This window comes from Mixophyes fleayi, chromosome 10 (genome assembly GCF_038048845.1).
Source record: "Mixophyes fleayi isolate aMixFle1 chromosome 10, aMixFle1.hap1, whole genome shotgun sequence".
Taxonomy (NCBI): domain Eukaryota; kingdom Metazoa; phylum Chordata; class Amphibia; order Anura; family Limnodynastidae; genus Mixophyes; species Mixophyes fleayi.
The window spans coordinates 26452336-26480322 of NC_134411.1; the positions used below are offsets into that span (position 1 = coordinate 26452336).

Below are 27987 nucleotides of genomic sequence, written 5' to 3' on the forward strand. Positions count from 1 at the left end.
TGGCCAGCCATCATAGAGGAGAGACCAGACACTAGAGGGGGAGTGGTCAGCCCACGAAGGACAGCTAGCACCATAGTGTAGAGTATAAAGAATGCAGTGTGTATATAAAGAGTACACAGTCTTGACCTGCCCCTTAGATTGGGCAGAGCAGTCACCAAAAATCGGGATTGTCCGACTAGAATCAGAACATTTCAGACTGTCCTGCTCTCTCCTACCTGTTCTTGTCACTTTCACCACCTGTGGCTGCAGGTTTCTTTAGTTATGGCTTGTCTGGATCCTGGAATGTTGAGGGCCCTATTTGGAAAAAAAATGGGTACATTTAGAAAATTCCAACCAGCCCCGGCATTAAATCAATAGGACCCATGATTAATACTTAGGCCTTCCTCCAACCCCAACATTAAAGTAATAGTATTCCCATTTAATAAATAAACCTATTTCCCTCCCTCCAAACAGCCCCAGCAATAAATTAATAGCATTTACGTATAATAAATATACCTGTTTCCCGCAACCATCACTGCCATTAAATAATTCATATTCACATTTAATAAATAGACCTTATGCTCCTCAATCTCATCCCCACATTAAATTAAAAGACCCCAAACCACCCTTCTTAAATTAATAGTACCCACTATAAAATTAAATTGTCCCACCATCACCACACAAACAAAATAGAACCCATTAGTTAGTCACCACCTACCACACACACATTACTGTGCTCCTTCATCACCATGATGTGCCCCCTTATTATCACACTGCGCCCTCCATGCTGCTTTTGCTCCCCCATTCTCCTGGCCCCCCTTTATCACACTCTGCCATGCTGGCTTTGCCCCCCTTCTTCCTCTGCCATGCTGCTTTTGCCCCCGTTGCTTCCGTTCCTTCACTTACCTTTTCTCCTCTTCTTGTCTTCAGTTTTCCTGCCGACTCCTCTCTGCGCCGCTCCTCACTGAATGCTGGGCATGATGACGTAATGCTTGACATCCAGTGCGAACGAAGCATCATCATCATCATTTATTTGTATAGCGCCAGCAAATTCCGTAGCGCTTTACAATTGGGAACAAACATTGATAAAACAATACTGGGTAATACATACAGACAGAGAGGTAAGAGGACCCTGCTCGCAAGCTTACAATCTATAGGACAATGGGAGTTAGAAACACAAGGGCATGTGCTACATCATATTGCACAATGGACCAGCTAGAATGCAAAGGTAAAAGTATTGAGTGGGGTGTGTGTGTTGCAGTGTTGGTCAGAGGGTTGTTGTCTTGCGTTAGCTGTGTAGAGGATGGTAATAGGGTAATCTAGGGAAATTAAGATGGTGGCTGAGGAATATCATAACCTTGTCTGAAGAGGTGGGTTTTCAGTGAACGCTTGAAGGTTTGAAGACTAGAGGAAAGTCTTACTGTGCGAGGGAGGGAATTCCACAACGTGGGTGCAGCCCGGAAAAAATCCTGTAACCGAGAATGGGAGGATGTGATGAGAGTGGAGGAGAGACGTAGATCTTGTGCAGAACGGAGGTGTCGAGTGGGGAGATATTTCGAGACCAGTGAGGAAATGTATGTCGGTGCAATTTTGTTGATGGCCTTGTATGGTAGTAGAAGAATTTTATATTGGATTCGTTGAAATGCAGGCAGCCAATGTAGAGACTGACAGAGCGGCTCAGCAGAGGAAAAACGGTTAGTAAGGAAAATCAATCTAGCCGCTGCGTGCAAAATAGATTGTAGGGGTTCAAGTCTGACTTTGGGAAGACCAGTAAGGAGGGAATTGCAATAGTCGATGCGGGAGATGATGAGTACATGAATTAATGTTTTTGCGGTGTCTTGTGTCGGATATGTGCGTATTCTGGAAATGTTTTTTAGGTGTATGTAACATGGTTTAGATATAGAGTTGATGTGGGGGATAAAAGACAGTTGTGAATGAAGGATTACACCTAGGCAACGAGCTTGCGGGGTGGGATTTATGGTCATGTTATCAACAGAAATTGAAATGTCAGGCAGGAAGCTTCTGTTTTTGGGTGGGAATATTATCAATTCAGTTTTTGAAAGATTGAGTTTCAGTTGGCGAGAAGACATCCAAGATGAAATGGCAGAGAGGAGGGAGAAGGAGCTCCAGCGCCGCGATCTTTTTTTTTAAAATTTTTTTTAAGGTACTCGCTCCCCCTACCAATAAAGATGGGAGCCATCAGAGTAGGGGCCTACCAGGGGATACCCTGGCTCCCCGGCGGGCTAGTCCGACTCTATCATGAGGCAACAAAACACATTTCAAGCTCCTACGGTGGCTGTCTATAAAAGCTGCCAATCACCTGGCTGATATTCCATTCCCAGGGAAATTATTGCAGCACACAAGTTCTTCATCAGCTTGGCTGAAGTAAGGAAGAAGCCCGACCTCTCTTGTCCGATAAGCTGTTATTTTAGTTTCTGGGCAGTTCTTTTCTTTTACTCTGGATGCTAAAAGTTCAGATGTATGCTTTGACAGACATATACGGAGGGGGAATATTCTAGAATGATGGCGGAGTGAACACCTAGAATATTTGTGTGTCTCACTTTCTAGAATGTTCTGGTAGATTCCCACATGCAGAGGTTATGGATAAGTTCCCTATTAATTGAGAGTATCCATTATCTCGAACTAGAGCCAATTCCAAAAAAAAAAACTTTCAATTCTTAATGCAGCAGCCAAAAAATACCCTAAATTCGTTCAAATATCCTTAGCAACTAAAGAATATTTTTGTTGTTGTTGGGCTGTGTAATTGTCCCCTGCTTTCCTTGTGATAATAATAGTTTTCCTTCCCCTTTGGAAATGGACCCATATAGAGTTATCTCATGTGGAGGATTAGACCCTGTGGGCTCTGGGTGGAACTGAAGATAATGTCACCCCACTTCATGTGTCTCACGGCAAATTCCTTAATATGCACTGTGGGTCCTTCCTGGACATTCATTTTCATCAGAGGCCCCCTCTCCCATGATATATATTCCATATATTCTCCAACAAACATTAAGAACATATCCCCATGTTCATTGGAATGTTGGTTGAGTTCCATAATCCAACGTCATTCTTACACAACTAGTCTTGTATGGGCAGCTCTGGACACCCCCTCCTAAACACCCCCATTATAATCTGCCACAGCAGTGTCCCTATGATGTCAGGTCTGCTGACATCATCATGCATTGTGACATCATAGTGATTGACCACACTGCCCAGAGGCAGCTCAGAGAGGCAGCTCAGAGAGAGCAAGGAGGACACAGAGCAGGGTGTTACGTAAGTTTCTCTCTACTCGAAGTTACTACGAATTTATGAGGTGAGTTCTAATTATGAAAGTGCATGTGACTAGTGTCAGAGAACCTGTTTATGTTCAGTCTTCATCTCCCGCTCCTCTGTGTGTCTGTAATTTAGAAGTGGGTGGGAATAAAAAAAATCTGTAGCCAATCAGACATTAGTTATGTTCACTGCAGCACAGATTATATCAGATTAGTGATGTGGTAATCTCATCCCTTCCATCATCAGCTCCGTACAGAGATGATTTATATTACGTGCTGCTGCTGAACCCTCTTTCTTCTTATCACAAGGGGGAGCAATGTGTATTATCAGCAGACATTAAAGAATAACGCCACAAAGAGCTAAAATGATTAGAAAATGAAAGTTACCTGCAGTCACTCAATCTGGTGCGGTCTGCGATGCCCGTAACGGCTGAACCAGCAAATCCCCGATCTTGGTAGAGGGAGGAATTTGTCAACCTTCTAGTGGTGTTGTCAAAGACCTTCCCCCTGTAGTCACATTCTAATAGTTATAGCCACAGATATCTTTTCCTGTAGCTCACAGATCTGACTATTCCTGGCTATTAGGTGTACATTAAATATGCAGGTAAATAGTAATACATTCTCTACCTTTCTGTCCAGTTTGCAGGAGAAGAGCAATGAGCTCTACTCTCTAGAGGAGGAAGTCAATAACATCAAGGCAGACCTAGAGAGGAGCCGGGCAGCGGCATGGGAGGCGTATGACAAGAGGAAGCAGCTGGTAAGAAAACAGTCTATAACTATTTGTATACATCGAAACATATACATACAGAGGTGATCACGCCAGGTTGAGGGGCGTGGCACCAGGGGGGCATCACCAGTGGAGGCGTGCTAAGGGCTTCTAAAGAATTAGGCTGCTTCCCACTCCCCTCCTCTAAAAGAATGTGTATTCATTCACATCAGTTCCTGCTCCAGCTTCTACCTGGTAGTGGGACACTGAAAGGTTAATCCTTCACCATGGCAACCACAGGAAATTGACTCGGGGTACAGATTCAGTTTCCCACTGTTCGCATTATAGACGGGATTTTATACTTTTTACTTTATTTTTTTTTACTTTTACATTTATAACCTCTCTGTCACTCTCCCTCTGTGACTCTCTCACCCTCTGTCACTCTCTCTCACCCTCTGTCACTCTCTCACCCTCTTCCACTCTCTCTCTCACCCTCTGTCACTCTCGCTGTCAAAAATCTTACCATATAACTGCATTGTCCCCCGTGCAGGAAAGAAAGCTCCTCAGCATGGAAGAGAAGGAGGAATGGCTCTACAGCCAGGTCAGTCCACCACCATATCACGTAATATTATAATGTGATGTAGTGCACTCTCTCCTCACAAGGGTCCCGTAAGACCAAAGATGAAGCTTTGACCACACACTGCTCCCTATTCATCCACTGAAACATACATGGTTCTCTTATACTATTTATAATGTCCATGATAACACACAGCAAGCCCCTCACCCAGGTATAATAATGTAAACATATAACCAGCAAGTACCCTCACCCCAGCTGTATTACTGTACACAGCCATCACCCCAGTTCTAGTAACATACATAGAAATACGCGTATAGTAAATCCCATACCCCATCTAGGAGAATTGTGGGGTCCCATTTCCAGGGTCTCCATGATTTGAGAGCTATCCTCAGGTCAGTTCTCCTGCTGCCGGCAGCGGTATCTTGAATCTCTGCAGCTGATTGGACGGCTTAGTCAGGTGTTGTCTCTTCCCCAATCTGTCTTCAGAGAAGACCTGAAATTCTTCCTTTTACAGCACTGGCACGGTTTCCCTCCTGATTATAGATTGCAAGCTCTTCAGAATAGGGACTTCCCTTCCCATATTAATTATTGACAACAACATTTATTGAAATCATGAATTTAAAAGCAGATTGTATAGTCCTCCCACCACACACATATATATCCCAAATATGTATCAGGCTAACAAGAAGGCTATGTGCGTATAGCTGTAGTAACCTGCACACATTCTGTCATTTGTTTAATGGAATAGTGGACGTCAAGATGACCTGGAGGTTACTCTGTCCATAAAATCCCCCCAATACTGTCTTCTATGTTCCTAATAAAGTAATACAGTGATAGGGAGTGATCCCCACTTATCCTGTTCATGTATAGTCTGATTTATGGGAAGATAAGATCTACAAGTTAAAGATCTCTAGAGAACTTGGACGCTGTAACATAGCCGTACCCTGCAAATAAGCCCCTTTATGTGAGGAGCAGACACTCTACACAATGTTTTACACAAATGTACAATATGGTGAGGGCTATATATTCATATACACAGATCTGTATTTAATTCTCTCTATTACAGATTATACCATATTACCATCAAAATAACTGGCTGGAGGAAGAAGCTTCCAGGCTGTGTGAGCAGGTCTCGGAGCAGGAGGTACAGTATAATAGTTACTATAAAGCGGTGGCGTTCAGGTGGTGGCTTTGCTTACATTACCCCTGGTGCCGTCACTTCAGAGCTGCCCGGGTACATTTTATATGACACTCACTTCATAGGCGCAGAGAGAATACAAACACACCCAGGAAGTAACAACTTATATAAACACTGTGTCTGGGTCCCCACGTTCCTCGCTTCCCGCTGCCAGAAATGTTTTATTGTATTTATTACATGTGTGCCCAGTGTACAAGTATGTAAATGTGGGATGTATTTATGTATAAAGGTAATGTATTCCACTCACCCGGTTGTCTAGAAGGGATCAGGGGGCCCCAAGGCAGCGTCAGAAGCCCCCACAACAGCTCCAGCAGTGTCCTCAGGTGCTCAATAAGACCTGGCGGGGTTATGTCATCTATCCTCTGGTCCCTGAGTCTGGGGGCTGGAGGGTGACAGTACCAGAGGCCCTAGCAGTGGCCCCCAACACTCTCATCTATAAGATCCTGTGTTCCCGGGAGCTTACCATTTATTCCATTTCCCGGCCATCCTGTGCTCAGCTACCCGGTAGTACTGATCCAAAGTAAGCGGTCAGAAGGTTGTAGCCGGAGCAACAAGCAAGGAGGTGCTGCAGCAGCTGCGCCCTACACAGAAGTGTAAGCGGTTCCTGATAGGCTGGTGAAGGAAGGTGACAGTGATTACCCAACTAAATCATAACACATTTAGTTTGGATTGGCCAAGCGGAAAAACGAGGAGCAGTCACTGACAAGTCCCTGAAAACCAGCGAAACGTATAGAGCATAATGGAGGACGGGGCGGCACAGCGCACAAAGGGACTTAAATTATTTAAGTTAAAGTATTTGTGTATTCTATGGCGAGAAGCTTTTCATAGTCTAGTTCCTTTGGATTGGTTGTCCCACAATAGGTCCACGTTCCAGGCTCATATATGGTGATGATGATGATAGATCTGAGATATAGATCACACTAAATGTCTGACCTGGGCGGTAGCAGTTATATTTCTATGGTCGTAATCCTTGTGGGAAGCTGCATTATATGAGTGTGGGGTCTGGTTTCATTTTCTTTCTATGTTGCTGTTACGTGTGAACTCTTCAAGTCAAATTTCTATACAAAATCAAAATGAAAGAAATATATAGAATGACCAATTTGTTGTTGTTTCATGAGATTATTTGTGTATAATTGTGTATAATCTATCTCACCCTGTATCTCTTTCCCTAGATAATCAATAAAAAGCTGTTAGAACATCAGCTGGGACAGACTTACCAGTTAGTATCTATATATATTTATTTATTCCATGTACATATATATATTTCTATATGGTTCTAAAGAGGAACATTTGTATATTAATCAGTACAGGCTCTGTCCATACTGTTCTTGTAACTCCAGAAAGGATATCTGTTATATACTGTTAAATAAATACTCACCCCACTTAAAACAAAATGTTTAAGAGAAACCTCCAGATAGGAACTATGACCATGAAGGTGTTAATAACTCTTGTGAATAGAAGACATAACTTTAAATAATAATGTTTTTGATCCATTAGGAGAAAACCTGTGGAGGCAGCTTCTGAACCCGCAGCAGACAACAACAAGCTGCAAGCATTGGTCAGAGCTGAGGTGGTAAGGTCATGTCATCAGCCCCTTCCTTTATGTGATATAAAGTGAGACCATGTTTACTGACATTTGGAAGAAGAGCTGTCTATCAATATCAGTATCATCACCCGTTTGTTCACACCAGGGAAAGAACCTTACATTGCCCCTACACCTTGATAATCATCCACAACTAGCCCTGGAGAGCTCTCTTACCAATGCCTTCCTTCTCTCTACTGCCCCAGTGATCTAGACAGGAACAGATCAAACCTCAGATAGTAACAATCATCAGAAATCACCTCTTGTCTTTAAAAGTTCCCTAATAGTTTGCATGTTCTGACCCTACCTCACCAGCCCCCTGTACTACACCAGAGCTCCTCACTAGTGTAGTGCATTGACGTGGAGCACGAGTATTAGTATGATAGCTGGGACGCTTCAAGTCATTCACATGAGGTCGGACTGTTCTTTTTTTATACCTCTACAGACCAGACACACCTAACCACATTTTCCAAACTGCAGGATATTGAACTAGATGATTGCAGTTGGATTACTATCAGATAATGTGTTTGTTTTGGGGCAACACGCTGCAATATTGGCCAATATCGTATCACGGCCGGACAACTTTATAGCAGTTCTTTTTTTTTTACCGTGTCCTTGATGGTCTGTAACCTTTTCTGGTCTCACATCTCAAATCATCTCCATGAAACCTACAGGACACGTTTATCACTCATCTTACACAACCTTCCATCCCAAACTTGTAATGACTGTTGTAACGTCAGTGGCTGATCTTGTGTCGTACTTGTCATAATCCCACCACTACTTTAATTTTCTTTCAGAAGAGGCAGCTGCAGGCACGAGCAAAAAAAGAAAAAAAGAACTGTGTGATGGGGCTAAGGTGAATTATACTCCGATTATTATTTCAAAATGATTGCAACTGTTCAGCTCTTTAACAGTCTTTCTTTTTCAGGTTGCTGTATACCACCATTATGCACCTGGTCCAGTGCTGCTGGAAACTAGCGATGATATCCGGGATACTTGTGCTGTTGTTTTACATATTTATGGAGGTTAATGACCAAGTCAAGTGCCGCTGCCTCACAAGATCAGAGATGGAGTATATCCTTAGGCCCTTCTTTGTCATCCAGGTGCGGGGCCCGCCACCAACATAATGGATATATTGGTGCTGACTACTGCGACGTGTTGAGACCTAACTGCACCCTGACTGCTGTGTAGACCGAGTGGAAGTCACCGCGATCACCGAAGAAGCACTTCTCCAGCGATTGCAATGACTTCCACTCAGTCTACACAGCAGTCGGGGGTGCAGGCTGGTCGGGGATGGAGCCCTTCGGTCTCAACACGTCACAGTAAAGTATTGTCAGAATAACGAACATCATCATTAACCCGGGATAATGTGCCCAGTATCGACCCAAGTCGTTAGTAAGATGTCCGAGATGGATAACAACCCAACACCACAATCGGCACGTGAATCCATACCAAAGAACCAGAAAGAGACCACGAGTCCAAGAGGAAAGAGAGGAGGACGGCCCAAGGAGAAAAAGTATAGATTAAATATAGGGGGTATTTTCAAAACCCCTCAGTGACAATAAAATCAGCCTACTTTCACCCAGTAGAGAATGACAATTATTTGATCTCTTTTTAGAGCTTAATAAATACTAGAGATGCTCACTGACCCCCGTGTTTTGGTTTTGGATCTGGATTACCGTTGTGTTTTGGTTTTGGTTTTGACAAACCGCCCTTGCATGTTTTGGTTTTGGTTTTGTTTTGCAATTTGTTAAAAAAAAAAAAAATTTTTTGGGCTAAAATAACATAATTTAGTTATTATTTTGTACCTACATTATTATTATTATTATTATTATTAATAAACCTCACTAACACTAATTTCCAGTCATTTCCATTCAATTTTGACCACCTTCTAGGTCACAATATGATTTTCATACACTTTCAAAGAAAAATTGCTGCAGTTCCTACCAGTGATAAGAAAAAGGCCATTGTCATGCCTGAGCATAGGACCAAAAATCCACCTCTTATGTGTGAAATTATTTTTACACAAATCCTGACAACAGTTGTCTATCCATTTGTAGCATTTTTAAAGCCACACTCAGTAGAGGTTGGAACCTTAACCATCTGGGATCCTCATCCATGTTACGTCATTTTTCAGCGAGTTCTTGGAAAGCTTTTGGGAGAATCAGAAACTTAAGTTAAAAAAATTAACAACAAGCAGTCCAGCATCATCTGCCTCCCTTCTCTCATCTACATCCCAGCACCTGCAATCTATCCCCCCCCCCCCCAACACCTTCATCATCAATATCCCCAGAAGCAACAATTTACAGTTAAACAATCCTTTGCAAGAGGAAGCAAGTCTGAAACCTGTCACCCAGTCGCTTAGCGGATCAGACACCCTGGGTACTATGCTAGTATTAGATCTGCGTCCAATGTCCACTATTAATACAGTTGGTTTAAGACATTTAATTGAGGTGTTCTGTCCCTGTTAGTAAATGTCATCACTATACCATTTTATTAAAAAGCTATTACCCACCTGTACCTGAAGGTTCCTAAAAATTTAATTTATGGGGCTACAAAATGACATTCTACCCACTGTACACTTAACCACAGATATGTGGGCAAGCAGAACTGGGCAACATAAAGATTATATGACTGTGACAGCCCACTGGGTTGGTCATTCGCCTTCACCGGCGGGGACAGCAGCAGCATGTACCCAGGTACATCACATTTTTGAGAAGTAGGCTACTCTGTGTATCAGCAGCTTCACTAAGAGGCATACAGCTGACAATCTGTTCCAAAAACAAAGGGATGACATTAAAAGATGGCTAATCCTGCTTGGACTCTCCTGAAGATATGTCATTTCTGATTACGACCCCAATATTGTTCAAGCACTACAGCGGGGTTGAATTCCATCACATTTCCTGTTTTGCACACACAATCAACTTGGTGTTATAGAACTTTTAAAAAAATTACATGCAGGAGATTCTGTTTGTGTCCCGAAAAAATTTAGGTTCAATTTCTGGTTTCAGAAACAGCATGTAGGAGAATGCAGCAGCTGCAAGAAGACTAGCATTTGAGGGGAATGTTCTTTAGTCCAGCGAAGTAGTCACGTGTGAAGAGAGTGCAGACACGGTTAGCTTGAGTCAAATGATTGCCTTAATAATACATTTTGACAAGGATCTACAGAAATTTAACGTGTGAAATAAAACAAAGTAAATGTGCTAACTATATTTTAATTGTAGATTAAATACTTAATTTGCTTTGCAAGGATCCAAGAGCTATTAACATCTTGTTTGGACGTCTTCTCCTTCAGTTCTCTGGCAACTACTTGTTGTAAAAAAAAATTGCTTTCCCAAGACACCCAGTGGTGATGCAGATGAGTCTGCACAACATTTTGATATTTGCTCTGCTGTAAAAGAATTGGCCAAAAATCGTGACAGCTCTGCCCTAAAATCAACTAGTAATTCAATTTGGAAGGCCATTATCGGCAATTACATCATACCACACAGACTTCTATGATGGTGGGATGAATTAGTATTGTTTGAGGGAGATTATCACTGAACCCTGCCACCTCTCCTGTTTCTGAGTGAGCTATGGTACAATAAAATGTAACTGCAGATTTGGACCAAGACTGTCAGCCCTATTATTTCTATTTCAGCAATTACAACTAGCAATGGAGCAATGTAGCTCTTCTCTTTGGGTGTTACCTATATAACGCAGTAGAATTTGCCTGCAAATTCTGCAGACAAGCCTGCTTGTTTTCCTCTTCATCAATGACTCTTCGCAATTGAGCACTCATCTTTGGGTGTATATTACACCCAAACATTATTGGTGCAAATTAGGAAAAATACAGTTTAATCCCTGCTAGGCCCTCCACCATCCTTTGCATGTTAATAGTAGGATTGGTTGGAGTTATGGGCAAGATCACAATTTTTTTTGTCAAATTCTTCAAAGCAGCCCAGAAGTTAAACTGTTGTGGTCTGCCACCTGCGTCATCCCTGCTTGTGTTTGTAAAGTGCAAATTGGTGCCAGAACCTCACGTGCCAGAACTGCTGCCACTGGTGCCACACTGCTGCCACTGGTGCAAGACTTACACAATCAACCGCATTCTCATTAGCACCCTCATCCTCTTCCTCTTCTAAGTGTCATCCTCACTTGGTGTATCACCGGCTACACTCGGGCTGTTCAGGCACACATCAGCAGAACTGCTGAAAGGGCCCTTCTTTATGGGTACATTATCAGAATGCTCACGATTAGACATCCCACTGGTGGATGGACTCTCCACAGGGATTGGTGTCATTTCTGATTCTGAGCATACATTATCCTCTAATGCCTTACTGTTTTCTTGCAGCTCGGCTTTGACGCGTAACAGTAGTCGTGCACCACTTTTAGACTCCAAATTACTTGGTCTTGCTTGGTCACGAGTGACCGTACAAGAAGAAGGCTCGGTAACATTTTTTGATCTGCCACTAATAGAGAAAGGCGAAGGCCTCATTCTTTCTTTGCCACTGCATGTGTAGAATGGCATGTTTGCAATTTTTGTTATTTTTTCTTTAACGGCAGTTACATTTTCCTCAGTTACACTTCTTTTTCGCTTCAACACAGTAATTTTTTTTGGGGGGTGTGTTTTTTACCGTGATTTAAAAAGACTGTACTTTTACATAGTCTTTACCAGATGACGTACTGGGAACACTACCATCAGGACTGGTGCCAGCACCTGCTTGCTGATTCTGCTCATATGTGGACTGCTTTGAATCCATTTTAATGAGCCCAAACCACTTGTTGTGCAAAATATTGTATTAGATACTGCTGATAAATATGACTTTTTTTTGACAGCCAGAAAAATTTGTGTATAACACTGGGGAATATGGGACACCCCAAAGCACTTGTAGTGCAAAAAAAATGAAAAAAAAAAAAAAAAGCCTCCTCTATCCTCCTCTCTTCCTGCTCTAACAATTACTAATAGAATTGGTATTAATAATATAATTGTATAAAATAGAATTGAAACAATATTGTGTGCAATTATTGCTCTGTCCCTGCGCTAATATAGCCTGTGACCTAACCTTGTTCTCTCCCTCTGTCAAATGGTAATGGATTGCTGTGGAGGCGGGTATTTATGCTTTTCAAATCTCGCGAGAACCAAGCTCAGAAATACGAATGTCACGATAAAGTTTTGCCTCGATTTCGATACCAAACGGGCGGGAGAGTACCGAGCCTGCTCGGCTCAGTACTCGGATAGGCAAAATTCGGATGGATTCGGATCTCGGGGAACCGAGCCCGCCCATCTCTTGTGTGTACCCAGTTTTATGGGTCAGTGTATGGATTTGTACGCTAAGATGTTGGTGTCTGTTGGGTGGATACATTTGCACTTACCATTGGGATGGGATGATTTGGGAGGGGGGGGGGGGGCACTGGCCTTCCCTAAATTGTTTAAATACAATATTAAAATAAAGCGCTTCTAACCTACAGTAATTTTCTGCAAGTAGAGATTTGTCTAATGGGAAAACAGATAGAAAAAGCGGTCAGACGTGACTTTACACTTAGACATGTGTCGGGCTTGCTTGGAGCATTAACTTACTGACATATCTTTATTAAAAAAACAAACAAAAAAAAAAAAAAAAACAGTGGGCATGGGTGTCTTAAATTTGGGTCAGTACACATACCAGGCACCAGATATGGCTCATCATATTAGACGTGGCACCAGATATGGCTCATCATATTAGGGGTGGCACCAGATACGGCTCATCATATCAGTGGCGCACACAGGGGGGGTTTCTGAGTCTCTAGAAGCCCCCCCCCCCCGCGCTAACTAAGTGGCCACTGTCCTATACAGCAGCCGTGGCGCTGCTGTATTGTATACAGCCCCGCCGCAGACGCTTCTTGGATAGCGCCGCGGCTGCTGTATAGGACAGCGCTGGCGAAACGGAGCTCTCTCTCGTGGTTTTTTTTTTTGTTTGTTTTTTTCGGTCGGCAGGGAGAAACCCCCCCGACAATCCTCCGTGCGCCACTGCATATTAGGGGTGGCACCAGATACGGCTCTGTATATTAGAGGTGGCACCAGATATGGCTCTGCATATTAGGGGTGGCACCAGATACGGCTCTGCATATTAGGGGTGGCACCAGATACGGCTCTGCATATTAGGGGTGGCACCAGATACGGCTCTGCATATTAGGGGTGGCACCAGATACGGCTCTGCATATTAGGGGTGGCACCAGATACGGCTCTGCATATTAGGGGTGGCACCAGATACGGCTCTGCATATTAGGGTTGGGACCAGATACGGCTCTGCATATTAGTGGTGGCACCAGATACGGCTCTGCATATTAGGGATGGCACCAGATACGGCTCTGCATATTAGGGATGGCACCAGATACGGCTCATCATATTAGACATTGCACTGCATATTAACGTGATACCCGATACGGCTCATCCCTTTAGACGGTTTACCAGATATGGCTCTGTATATTAAACGTGATACCAGGTACAGTTCTGCATATTAGATGTGTCACCAGATATGGCTCTGCACATTAGACGTGGCACCTTATATGGCTCTGTATATTAGATGTGGCACCTGATATGGCTCTGTATAATAGAAGTGGCACCTGATATGGCTCTGTATATTAGACGTGGCACCAGATATTGCTCTGCACATTAGAAGTGGCACATTATATGGCTCTGCACATTAGACGTGGCACCTTATATGGCTTTGTATATTAGATGTGGCACCTGATATGGCTCTGTATAATAGATGTGGCACCTGATATGGCTCTGCACATTAGACATGGCACCAGATAAGCAACTCCTGGATTATGGACAGATTTGCCTATGTTTGCTCATACTGTAAGTGTCTCTGAAGCCTGCCCTGCTAGCTGTTTACTGAACCACAGCAATACCCTGCGGAGGCACAAGCAGTCAGCTCTGGTGGGCAGCCTCTATGTATTAAGTAACTGGCAATGTGGTTGGCAATAGGGCTGTGAAATTGCACCATGCAGCTGGTCAAACACATGGCCACCAATCATTCTGCCCAGGACCACGGTTTGTCTAAGACTAACCTTTCATTGTGTATTTAATCCCATAGCCACCGTTAAACGTTCTCCAATGTGCCATACATAAACATTAAATATAAAACAAACATTAAACCAGAACTACAAATTCAAACTGTACATTTATTTTAAAAACAAAAACAGTAAAAAATCAAAAACAAAAGAATTTCTCTAAAAAAAAACACAGAAATATGAAACCACGTACAGTATGTATAGGGACAAAGGGATAGTAGTTTATATACTGGAGAAATGGATGAAAGTAGACAGCTGTGTAACCTGGACACAGAGATAATGGGGACAGTTTAAGTTTGTGAGAGGAGAGATTGTTTCTTTTATTTTTACATTTTTTTTTCTTCCTAAAGACCATTAGTGATTAAAAAATAGAAATATCAGGATAATTGGGAGCGGTTGTAGAGAGAGGGCCGGGGGGAGAGTGCATATTGGAAACAGGCGGATGATTCCATTATTCTTTGGGGTGCAGACCCCATAGGAGCAATCTGTGGGTGCCAGATACTCATTCGCTATTCCTTCCCTTTACCTTTCTTGCCTGGGTAAAGAAAATAAATACATATATGTATTACATAAATATATATATATATATATACACACACATATAAATACAAATACAAAGGAGCATAACTGTCTGTGGGACTGTTCCCTGCTCTGGGTTCATAGAAAGGTTTAGAGTTTGTCAATATATTATTCAACAGATCACTATGATAAATGCTATTTCTGTACTCATGTTGCTGCGTAGAGGGACTGCACATAGCCTTAAAGGCAAATTCCACCTAAACATTTTTTTGGGGAAAAAAAAGTTTGTGGTGGGAAAAAAATTTGTTATGCTGCCTTCGACTTCTCCAAGGAACGGTTTGAGAGCTCTGAACATTAACGATTGTAAATAGAGACCAGTGCTACAAGGATACCAGCCATGGTTTAGGTGGACAGTACAGGAAGTACAGTTATATAAACAGCCGCATTAAACGGTGATGTTCTATTTTTTTGATGCCTACAAGCGCCATTTAAAAACATTTGGCGCTATGTGATACCGTCAGGCATGACAGACAATATGTCCTTCTTGCCATTAATGCTATAGGTCTGTGTACTTCATATTGTGATGGTATCATCCATTTATTCGATAGTGACTGTATTCTGTAGGTTCCGGGGATAATTAGTGGGTGGATGGATCGACAAGCTCACCTTTTGATTTGGACTTGACTTTGAGGGAGCAGGGTTTGGTGGCCTCCACGGTTTGCTGGCACTCTGCATTGAATAAAGCCTTCTTCAGGGTCCCAGAACGGTTCTTCACCCCGGTGTCGGCATTACAATCGCCCCAGTTCTCAAACTTGTACTTGCAATCAGCTGGGTGGAACAGATAGAGGGGTTGGTGATTACAACCAGCTTGTTGAACTGGACAGTGGTCGTGAACATGGCATTGTCTATGTCGGCACGTTGGCTAAACTCCACCTAACAAAAACTCCTTCACAGTAACTCACACTCCCCTGGGGTTGCAGGTGCCTTGTGTCTGGCAAACCTGCAGGGTTTGGGGATACTCATTCCCTATTGGCACCTGCAACAGAAAGTAGTTCAAGTAGCTGATTGGATGTCCAACCAGATTGGACAGCCCTTTCCACGCCTGAGTTTACCTTCAAACATGTCCAAGCCTTTAGCCAGGGAGAAATGTCTGTTAGGTTTCATATCTGCATAACCCATGGGCTCCTTAATATGGCAATCCTCAGTTCAAGTTTTGGGTGATGGGTGAGAGGGGGTGTTATTGTACTTGTGGATATATTATTGTTGGTTGGAGTTCCCCTTTAACTTAGGGCTAGATTGTTATTGTACTTGTGGATATATTATTGTTGGTTGGAGTTCCCTTTAACTTAGGGCTAGATTTACTAAAGCACACAAATGGGCCTACCCAGGCTATGTCTAATCACTTCATTAAAAGTGCTAACTATTTATACACAGCGCTGCTAATTCTCCATAAAATTACATTCACAAGCTGGGGGTACTTGCACAAGCCGTCACCTAGTCGTCTGTCATCACGTAAAAAGAACGAAGGATGGATATAATGTATATCTGACCGAGCCTTTCCCAGGATGCTTAGCGGACTGAATAATCTGTGCATCAAACTCCGACTTTCCTATAGACCGTAAACATGTTACATTGGCCCTCTTACCTCTTTGTTTGCTAATACTCAGTCTTGTTTTATTAGTGTGTCTGGTCCCAATTGTTAAGCACTGCAGAATATGCTGGTGCTATATAAATAACAGTTATTACTATTAATAATAATAATTAAGTGGAATAAGAGCCACCTATGTTAGCCAAAGCCAGGTATTCACCCACCACTGGGAATACCCTGCAGGAACACAATTATAAGTCTTAAGAAGACTGGGGGGGGAACAGGTTATGGCAGGATGCAGGAGAGCTGTGGTTTAATAGGGAATGTGTTTAAACAAAAAAAAAAAAAAAAAAATTCCCAGGAGACGGCATCACAATTACCACAATGTAAATTAACTGAATTAGACTCATGTTTATGCGATTTGTATGCGACGTGCGTATAAAACACCAGTCTCACCTCCAAATGGTTTCTTCCAGTTGCAGGGAACCTTGCACTTCAGCTTGCGCGTCTCCTCTTTGCAGGTCCCCTCCCGGGTGCCAACTCCGCAGTCCTTGCTGCTAGGGACGCAACTGCCCCACTTCCATTCCGCGCAGTCCGATCCGCCTTTTTTACCTTTGTCTGTTGAGGAAAAACAAAAGCGGGGAGAACTGAGAACTAAGAAGCCAACATTCCACCAAGGTGAGCGGAGAAACATTAATGGAGGCAGCATAGAGGGAAGAGAAAGGGGGTGGGGGTGAATTACCTTTCTTGTTCTTAGCAGCCTGAGAACTCACAGCGAGAACGGCCACCAGCACAATGACACACAAAGCTCGCAACCCCATCCTGGAAGAGAAGACCGGTCATATAACAATTAAGGATTTTACCGTTGACCCATCACCAAGACAAAGCGGAGGCAGTCGAATTAGCATCAAGCCATTAACTTTAATGCCTTTAAAGGGCCCTAAATGCGCTGAATGGAACAAGGAGAGAAAACAATGCAGTAAACACATGTAATATAACGCCAGTGCTTCCAACAATTTCTAAATTATTCATATGTATGTTTCTACAGAGCATCTACGAACCATTAATGCATAGAGCTCCCATCATTTTGAAACACAAAACCCACAGGCTATATGTAACATGATCTTTTTCAGTCTACAATTGTCAGCCTTTGCTTTTTTCCCAAGTACCAAATGCATTTAAACAGATAGATATGATTCACATTAATTCTGCTAATTATCCGTTGACTGGGAGTTTGGTATCTAGAAGAATAAGCAGCCTGAATGTGATAACAGCGGAGACTTTCCTGTGAACGCCTGCACATCCCTATTAATATAGCACATCTCTAACGCTAGTCAATGGAGTATAGTCCATCACTGAGGGCACACACAGGCAGGATGCCCCCTGCTGATCTGGCTGCTAAGGATTCTCTTACAGTCCCAAAAGAATCCAAAATTAAAGCCCTGTTAACAAAGACTACCGGGCACAGAAAACAATGTGTTATCCATCCAACCACATGAATGTACTCTCCCAAGCCACTGTGATTTATTCTGCCTCCCACACATGAGTAACCCTATACTTCAATCTACACTCACTGCCTAGAAACTACTTAGATGTTATCTCATGCTACACAAGCTCTCCTGTTATCTACCATTCAACAGATCTCCATGTATCTCCCGCAACACAAGATGTCTTATTGCTACCATTGTACTCCAGAGACTTGTCAGCAGCTTGTTCCGTTCTCCTCCATATATAGAACATTATGGCTGCACAAACTACACTCTGTTGTACAAAGGTTACCATGTACAGCTAGCAACTTCTACAAGTGCCACTGTACTGCTACACACAGTGACGGCATCTTTGGGCTAAATCATTATTCATAAGGATGCACTCTATTAATTTACACTTTTAGTTCACGTGTAAATTAGGGGTGGAAGTGGGGGTGTATACGGTGGTTTGACACACACACGGAAGTGGGCAGCACGGTAGCTTAGTGGTTAGCACTTCTGCCGTATAAGACAGACAAGACACACACACAGTGGCTCAGTGATTAGCACTTCTGCCGTACAGCACTGGGATCAGGAGTTCAATTCCTGACCATGGCCTTATCTGTGAGGAGTTTGTATGTTCTCCCCGTGTTTGCGTGGGTTTCCTCCGGGTGCTCCGGTTTCCTCCCACACTACAAAAACATACTAGTAGGTTAAATGGCTGCTAACAAACTACCAAATTGACTCTAGTCAGGGACTGATGAGTAAGTTCTCTGTACAGCGCTGCGGAATTAGTGGCGCTATATAAATAAATGCTGCTGATGATGTGTATATGGTGGTATGTCATACCGTCACATCTCCTACTGCCTTCATTGTAACCCTATCACATGCCAGTCACTTACATAACCCATACCGCCACTTCTAAATTTCCACTTTGTACAAAAAAAATAGGTATGCACATAAAATAAAGGTGGGGGATGACATGATTTGCGTCATTGAGAGGATGGGGCGGGGGGGGGGGGGGAGTGACGTATACGATTGCATCGCGGCTCTGCCCACTTGGGTGGGGCCGGGGGCTTGAAGTTTTGATTTGCCGGAAGCAATCACATTACACTATTACAGGCAAAACAGAACTGGCTAATGGAATTGCTATATAAATGCCAAAATGAATCACTTGTCCACTTGAGCGACAACTTTTAGGGACTTCATTTTAAATATATTAACACTATTTGCAATGCAGCTGGGTGTTCGCTATAATTCTCTGTTAGGCTGGAGCACCTTACACCAGTGATTTGCTATGCAAACATATTAGATGCATTCAAATGGCAATATCACTTGACGCCAATATATTTATTGGACCTTGTACATGTGTTGGAGCCGTCTATGAACATTCATATAGCGTTGTGTCTGTCAGCTGACAGTCCATCGTCAGGTCAAAGTGTAGGCGAGTCTATTCCTGAGCTAAGAATTAGGTCAGAAACTTGGCAAACTCAGTTTAGTACATACATACTAAGTACTAATTCAGGTAACAGCCCCTGGCCAGGAAAGCTAAACAATGGTGAATTGATATAATTCAACATGAAAAACACATTTAGTTCTATCCATTGTATTAATAAATGCCTCTTAAATTGAGTTTAAAAACAAATATCCACTTAGTGACACTTTGCCTAGAGAACTAATTACTGAATATGACATTGTATTCACTTTATCTATTGTCTATCAATCTGATTGTCTGTGTCCTGAGCACTTAATACCAAATGCTGTTTTGTATTTCAAACACAAAGGCTTATTTACAGCAATGCATTTGGAATGTGCTAGTTAACACTTGAAAACCGCATTATATTTAAATACATTGTTCATAATAGAGCTTGTTACTATGCAGAAGTCCTGTAGTGCTTTTCATAAAGGTTGCTGCAAACTAATGGATTGTACCTACAGGTCCCCTTGCCTTTGATCTACCCCTCAATGCCTGTATTGCCAAAATAATCAATAACAATCAATGATGAAATAAAAGCTACATGTTTTCATCCTATAAGGTAGGTTTTCCATTCAGCGAGATGGAATCCTGTTCAATATGTCAAGGACAGAAACTATTTTCAATATTATTGCCACTTGTAAGGTTTAAATGTTATTGCTGTGGAATCTATAACAGCCTTGTTCCTGCCTCGCTCAGTGATTGCTTAACAATGAATAGTTACCTTTTAAAAAACACTTTCTCCCTACTTAATAGACCTTCTCCACAATAAGACTATTGTTCTCCACCACTCACTGAATGCAATATATCACCACTTGAGATACTGCAACAGATTTAACGAGATTAAGCATCCCAAGGATAAACCCACACACAAATATTTATGTAGAGTTTACAGTGGGCTACTAAGTGTTTGCAATGCTTTATGACATCAAGAGACAATAGCAGAAGATACAGGAATTCCAGCAGCAGTATCCTGAAATTAGGAACTCCCTATCCTGAAGAGCCTACATTCTAAACCATTGGTGAAAACATATTGACACACGACTAGAGTAAGTTATGCAAAGGTCCATCGATATAAAATCACAGACGTGTTGAGGCTGAATTTTAAAATGAAATAGGATTCTGCAAAAGCTCAGTGATCAATTCCCTTCCATCAGGAATGTTTTCATAGAATGATATGTGTAAGTGTCAGGACTTGTAGAGTCACTGTACAATCACCAGCTAAATGAAGCTTTATGGAGCTCTTCACATGCCACAATATGAGAAATTAAATGGTCGACCCATAAAACATTAATCTACCACCCCCCCCCCCCCCTCCCTCTTTTACAGCTTAATGGTCCAGTCCCCATAGACATCTGTTGGGTGTAGGCTGTTCTTTCTTTGCCCAGAACAGTTCTAGGATAACAGCCATAGGCACATTCCATCCACAGGACCCAGCATGGTGCTCTCCCCAGGGGAAAGATTCAATATGGGGCCTTCACTAGGGTCTCAAGGTCTGAAAAATCTGTAATTCACACTACAACTAGTCATGCGCACACAATACTTAATCCTGGTGCTACAGAGTAATCTAACAATGTGCAGAGCAATATATTAACAAGCATATATAGTGACAACAAGGCACGTCTGCGTTGGTGACAAGGAAGTGTTACTATCACTCGGGTCACTACCCACATAATTATATGCACTATGTAAATATTTAGCTATAAGCTCAGTTAGTGTAAAATTATCTCCATGCGTTTATTTTGTGCAGAAGATTTTGTTTTGCTTGAATCCAAGAAGTGCTCCAGCGGGAGGGGTCATGACATGAAAAGTGGCCAGGGGGGCGATCGTAAATCCATCCCTGTCTGCGTTCAATGCTCTACAAAATATATAGTAATCTAAAAAAAAATAGCACGGCAAGCACATTGCAATGCGTAACACAATATTACATCAAAGTACAGACAAGTATCCTAAGAAAATATAGATTGCAGCATAAAAATGATAAAAATCGACATGCAAAAAAAAACCATAGCTGCAAAGAGGGAATAATGTGCACACAATCTGCCTTGGTGCATGGCATGTGATATTGCTTCTTGGAGCTGTGTATTTACAATACAACAGAATGGCATTAATACCAAGCCCAGTGGATATGTTGTGTTAGGAAAGATATATTTAGGTCTCCCATATGTCAGGACAATACGGGATGATCTCTCTACAGAAAGTTTATTTTCCTTGAACTCATGCGGTGGACGAGCCTACAGCTGTTCTGTTCCATTTGGCTCACAAAGTGCAGCAATTCTAGACAGAGAATGTGTTGTATGAGCCATTGCCCATCGGAGAGTTTGTCTTATGGGTAAGATTTGAAAATGTTGCTGGAAAAGTTTTTTTATTTTTTTTTACAAAATTTGCCTGAAACAGATGTTTGTGTTAACCCAAAACAAGGATCCTGAACAGTAAAACTCCAATCTCATTGGTCAAACTAGAGGGAAATTTACCCAAGAACTGCATATACATGACAATATATTATATAGGGCAGTTGGGATGTGTTCAGTGAACAACCCTCACATGTAAAGTGTACACGTTGGAAGTCCATGTGTATTTTGTCCAAATTTCCAATTTGTTGTTTTTACTACTTGCATACATTTTAGTTGTTCGGAATCTTACAAACCAATTTGCATACAGTGTGTGTAGACCTCTGTATAGATTAAAATATGCCGATATATCATATGTACACAGGTTATACTCATAACATTATCACACATTAATCTTCTGCAGTACATATCAGGAGTATGCAAGTAGGAAACTACTGCACTTTGTCTATGCTTGGTTGCATAGTCATATTTCTATATAAATGAAACAGAATGAAAGCTTCCACAAGGAAATAAAGCTGAATATTACCCATTGAATCCAATGAACAGTCACCTCTAAAGGCCAAATTATCAGGCAATAACTTTTTGAAAGGAAAACATCTCTCAAAAGAGGGTATATTAACTCATTGCTTATGTTTATCCCGACAGCTTATGTTTTCCGGATTTCTTGAATCATGTACAGATGAATTCATCTATTTGACTTGGCCAGTAAGTATCTCACCAAGGGAAATCCTGACAACATGACCTGTTTCTGAGAAACAGAATTGTGAAACCCAGCTCTATGAAACATACATATGATTTAATAACACTACCACAAATTGCCTTTCATAGATACATTACACTGAAACATGACTTATTGTGGAAGCAATATCAGGTTTAAAAAAAATTAGTTGGGAAAAAAAAAATATTGAGAAAAAACATTGTGCTTTTTAATACAAAAAGCACAAATATTTCCATAATAGTTTACCACTTTCATAACAAACTCTTAGTTCTTAAAACATGGGACTAGTTTCATATCCGCAAACAATTATAGTGTCAGAGTTATTGATTTTTAATGCACGATTTAAATGAATATTGACATCAAGAGTTTATCGGAATTTTACTAAGATTCCGTGATGTAAAAACAAAACTTTATTCGTCATCTTTTGAAAACAGATACATTGAGAAATGTTTTTGTGAATGTGACTGCAATTAGATCATTTTCAGAGAAAAACACTTTTTTTTGTGTGAATTGTTTGTTTTGTAGATGGAAATTGTCTACAAAAACATTATACATTTTTTTTACGAAAAGTCAGATTGCTTCTTCCTTGCATCTCTGCCCAACTTAGTCACACACCTAACACCAAAGTTTAGAACGATTTAGATTAGATTGATAGTGTGTGCCTACCTACACCCAACAATTACAATTTTCCATAGGTGCTGGCGTTTGAATGCCGCTTAGCAGCTCAGCATGGAATCTGCAGGAAAATGTCCACAGATTTGTCCATTTTCATATTTTCCACAACAATATTTACCACTGGAGAAGACCAAAATGTAAGTGGATTTTAGATTGCAAGCACACACAATGGCAATGATCTCCCACACACATTAATATAATCATTTCTCAGGCGATGACCAACAGAAACTTGGAGGGATGTTCAAGCAATTTTTAACAATTCTACTTATATTGCCACAAACTAAACGATGTGTGGAAAATTTGATAAAGCAATTGCTTGGGAATCTGTTATAATTGTGGCTATCTTTAAAGCGCACCCCTAATCCTAGCCACAGTGGAGGAAGCCATTTTGTTGTCTGAAACCATATTTGTGAGAATGCAGCCAATCAGCTTACTGGGAACTAGTGACATCATTAAAGTTCAAAGTTCAACAGAATGTTGTGTAATTCACTATTAAACCCTGGGGAGAAGTTCAGAAATAGCAGACAATTCTCTTGCAAGGGCTCTAATCTGCCTGTAAGGTTGGCTTGGATGGGCCACAAGGATTAATTTGGATTTCCAACACTGAGTGGGCAGATGCGTTGTGACGCCATTAGCGTCAACTCTGATATTTACTATAATATTAATTATTCTGATTTAGATTTGTATACGTTTTATTATCTCGAAATAACATTATTTTCATAACATTTAAATATGTAAGGAGCGGGTTGGTATACGTTTACTCATTTTAGAGGGTACTTTAAACACATCTACACGCTTTAAGAGGTACTTGCTTAAAATAACCACAATGTGTAAAAGAGGTAGAGGAACTCATTTTCTGAAATACATTGTACCCAGAGGCAACAAAGCAGTTAAAGTGTTTTTTTGTGTTTGAAGACTTGGAAAAAGGACTAAATCTCATCACTTTCTCCTTAAAGTCAATAATCTGTTGTTAGCATTGGCTGAAAGCCACAACTTCTGTAGATTTAAAACACAGGCAGGATCAAGAGCAGCTATTCATGTCATGCTCACGTCTTCAAATTCAGGATTACACATTAATTGCCCAATTAACTTTAACTGGATCGTGGTGCTTAGGAAAGAGGGAGAATCTGGCTCGTGTGGAAATCCGCAGGTCGAGAGCTTTGGATGTCGGTCAAATACAACATATTAAAAAGCTGCATAAATATTTGAGAAGCCACATGAGAGAATTTAATGGAGTGGGGCAGAGCCATTGAGGTTAACAAGGAGTATGAAGGAGAGAGGGGTTATAGGAGGGGGGGGGTAAGATTTGCGCAATGGCGCTTTTTAGTGGAGTAAATTTAGGGCACTTGACACTTTATAGGTAAACATAATTATCATACTGAAAGCGTACCAATTATGAGCCACATCAGTATACCTACAGACAAGTCCTATTGATTTTTCTTTTTTTTTTTTTATATGAGTGAACAACTTTGTCCTAATATTCTCAATATTTGTTTTCACCTATCTGATGTGTTCTTTACTTGCTTAGGCTTCTATCAAGGCTCACATTGACATTACCTAGATAACTACTTGCCAACACTGCAGTTTCCATCAACCATTGTGTATTTTTCTTGATAAAAAAAATGCAATTAGCATGAGAAAAAAATAAAAATATGACTACCCCCTTTATAGTTTAAACTGGAAGATTAGATTACACACTCTTCTGTGGAATATATACATTGTGTTGAAATGCTGTGTAATGTAATTAGGATGAGCTGGGCTGCCGCTTATTGCCTCTGTCTGGTTTACAATCTCCTGCCTGGGAGGAAAAGAAATATTGATTTATAGATCTGCTTTTGTCATTTAAACTATGACAAAGGGAAGCTGGCTATTGCAGATTGCTACAAAACGTGTTCTATTAATGCAAAAACAGTCCCGTGTATGTTACAATATCAGCACTCTAAAGTTATATGCGCAATCTAAGTATATTACCCGAAAATTAGCTTCCACAGGTTGTTCATTTCATAATGAAGTTGTTTCCCTCTATTTTTTGTTTTATTTCTGGGGCATCAGATCCTCTCCTCCTCCACAGTCTATCCAGGATTGTACCCCTTGTACCTTCTAGAATCCTCTTGGATCGTCTACTTACCCCCTCTTGACCCTATACATAGCATTAATCTTATAGTCAAGTCGTTCTGTTGACCTCTTCATGCCATTGTGAAAGACAGGGCAAGTTATAAAGGAGCTGGCTACTGACATGGGCATCTGTGGGTCAAGATCTTTGCAACCTTAAGCAAGTTACTTTTATATATAAGTGGCTTCCCTGATGGAGACGTCTCCCTGCCCACACCAGGTGCATGTGCTCTGGATAACACTCCACTGTGCGCAATGGTTGGGGAATCCATAAAGTGGTCACTAGAGGGTCCTTAGGAGAGACTGGTACCCCCCTCCTATATATGCAGCAGACATCCACATCACAGATATAACATATACCAGCTAGGACAGAACTGCTTGAGGTCTCTTACCTGTCCACTTGCTCTCGGTCACAGTCTCCTCAGTGTGAGTATGAATGGAGTACAGGCAGCGGTGGCTACTGCGCTCTCCTTATCTTTTCCTTTGTGTTCTCCCAACTAGTTTCAGCTAGTCGGACAGAAACCTTTCAATTATCTGCTCAGCTGACACCAGTAGGGAGTTTTCCCAAACTCTGCCCAGCTCCGACCCTCCCCCCTAATGTAAAAAAAAAAAAAAAAGAAGAAGAGGGGAGGAGGTGGTGGTGGAGAGGGAGGGGTGGGCTATATGTTAGCCATTTCACATTATCCAGCTGTGCCAAATCTGGACTCGAATAAGACGACCTGGCATTCTACTACCTGTAAGACATTAGCTGTAATGTCCTGGAACGTGTCATACTGTAGGTGCTAACCCCCCACCCCCGGGGACTAAGGAGACTATGGCTAGCTTGGTTTAACCCTTTGACAGCTAGATGAATAGCAGCAACGGAGTTTATTAGGCTAATGAAGAGAGAGAGAGTTGTCACTTTGTTACTTTTTTGTCTGTCGAATGTGACATAGTTGGCTACACTAAATCACTAAGAGGGGAGTCTGTCCATGTTTAGGGTAGATGGCTTAGAGGGGAGTCCGTCGTCACAGCGGAATAACAACTTGTTGCTCATTAATTGTGGTCCATACATGTAATAATCCCCTCTGAAGAGGCTGTAAAGTCATCACCATCATCAGCTATTTATATAGCACCACTTATTCCGCTATATCATTTTTGGTTATGGGATATCCGCATAATATAGTAGTGTTTTACAGGCAGAGACATTGGTGCATTTGTGTCAGGTTAATTATCATTTTTTACGATAAACGATTTAACATTACTAATTATTAAAATTCTTCAGCCGGTGCTAATGCTCCGATAGGAGGCCGTCCCCGCAAATTCAATCACTTTACTTACAGGCTCTAACAGCGTTTGCAAATTTGCGATGGGGAGGAGCATTTAGTGCACTAACACCACTTCCTAAATATGCCCCTATCTCTATGTTTCCGGAAGGCCAACGCAAGTTGGAGTGTTATTCATATTTAAGAAAAGGTGCATCGCAGCAGATATCGTGGATATCTGCTGCTTTGCATTCTGTTTAGTTTTGCGAGCAGTCATCATTCAATAGTATGGTGACTGCTCCCTACCACAATCTAACAAGTTCCGAAAAAAAGTTTTGTACATTATCATAATTTAAATATTTCAGTGCTGTCAGCTCTGCTCCGAAGAGCAGAGCTGAACAGCGCATGTGTGGAGGGATCACGTGATCCCTCCCTGTCACTCACCGCTCGCTCTGTGCAACTATAGTTGCAGAGACAGAGCGGGGATGTTTGTGTGCATGTGCAGTTCTTCGAGCTGCACATGTGCAATTCCAGTATGAAGAAAAATGAAGAGGACAAGGAGGAGATCCGGAGACAGTGCATTACGAAGAGGCGGGGTAAGTATGTGTTGTTTTTTTAATCACAGAAACAGCAGTTTATCGGAACTGCTGTTCCTGTGTTGGATTTTTTATAAATTTGAGAAATAGTTCAATCCTTATCAATGCGATAAGGATTGAAAACTATTTTTCACTTTATGAGAAGATTGATAAATGTGCCCCAAAGTCTGTCGGGGACGGATCCAATGATCCCTCTTCTGCAATGTTCTCCCCGTAGGATAAAATGGCTGCTGCCATCTTCACAAAGCATTAGCTGTCGGAGTCCAGCTCCAAATAGACACCTACAGGGACTGCCATCGAAGAGGCTGGGACAGCAGCACTTATGCCATCCTACAATAATAAATAGCCTTGTTACTTTAAAATGCGTTAATCTCACGAAAACTGCATTTTTTTTCAGGGATTTACCGTAAAACCTCAGCGGAGTTTTAGAAATTGTCCCCTAATTGAGAGTGCGACCTGCGCGCTCTGGTACAATCTCATGTCTAACCACTGTTTGCGTTCCCTTGTCTAAATTTTAGTGACTATCATAAGCCACTGTCTGCCTGCTATATAGAGAAAAACAATATATAGCAATATTGTTCCACTGAAAGTTCAAATTTAAAAATCTAAAATTGTATAGTGTAAACAATACCTTCTCCAGACATCATAAACCAATATGCAAAACTTTATTTCCTATGGTAAAGATAAGTAATGCATTCATGTATATGTAAAATTCTGCTTCAATCTGCAGCATCTGAGGAAGTGAGCAGTGTGTCTCACAAAACACTTTACAAGTGTCTTAAGTGTTTCAAGGGCACTCTAAGAGATAGGAGTGATATTGTTCCGAGACTATGGCTATGTACACACTACAGGTTTTTCACCAGATTATTGGGCCAATCGCACAATAAACGAG

The 27987-nt window shown here is 41.6% G+C and overlaps 2 protein-coding genes across 3 annotated transcripts; one reads left to right on the forward strand and one right to left on the reverse strand.

Annotated features, from left to right (window-relative positions):
* The first annotated feature begins 3697 nt into the window (after window positions 1-3697).
* LOC142103879 (uncharacterized) lies at window positions 3698-8962 on the forward strand. Its single transcript, XM_075188208.1, has 7 exons — window positions 3698-4008; window positions 4508-4558; window positions 5601-5678; window positions 6905-6951; window positions 7230-7305; window positions 8112-8170; window positions 8243-8962. Exons 1-7 carry the CDS (start codon window positions 3850-3852, stop codon window positions 8439-8441), a joined length of 669 nt encoding a protein of 222 aa, XP_075044309.1. The 5' UTR covers window positions 3698-3849; the 3' UTR covers window positions 8442-8962.
* A 355-nt stretch (window positions 8963-9317) lies between these two features.
* On the reverse strand, window positions 9318-25815 carry LOC142103880 (midkine-A). Of its 2 annotated transcripts, none has more exons than XM_075188210.1 (5): window positions 25648-25815; window positions 17202-17281; window positions 16916-17077; window positions 15538-15699; window positions 9318-9466 (listed from the first exon to the last, which is right to left on the reverse strand). In XM_075188210.1, exons 2-5 carry the CDS (start codon window positions 17278-17280, stop codon window positions 9441-9443), a joined length of 429 nt encoding a protein of 142 aa, XP_075044311.1. In that variant the 5' UTR covers window position 17281; window positions 25648-25815; the 3' UTR covers window positions 9318-9440. The 2 variants fall into 2 exon arrangements, with proteins under 2 accessions (XP_075044311.1, XP_075044310.1); XM_075188209.1 differs by lacking the exon at window positions 9318-9466 and adding an exon at window positions 14444-14887 and having other exon boundaries at window positions 25648-25810.
* Window positions 25816-27987: the final 2172 nt, after the last annotated feature.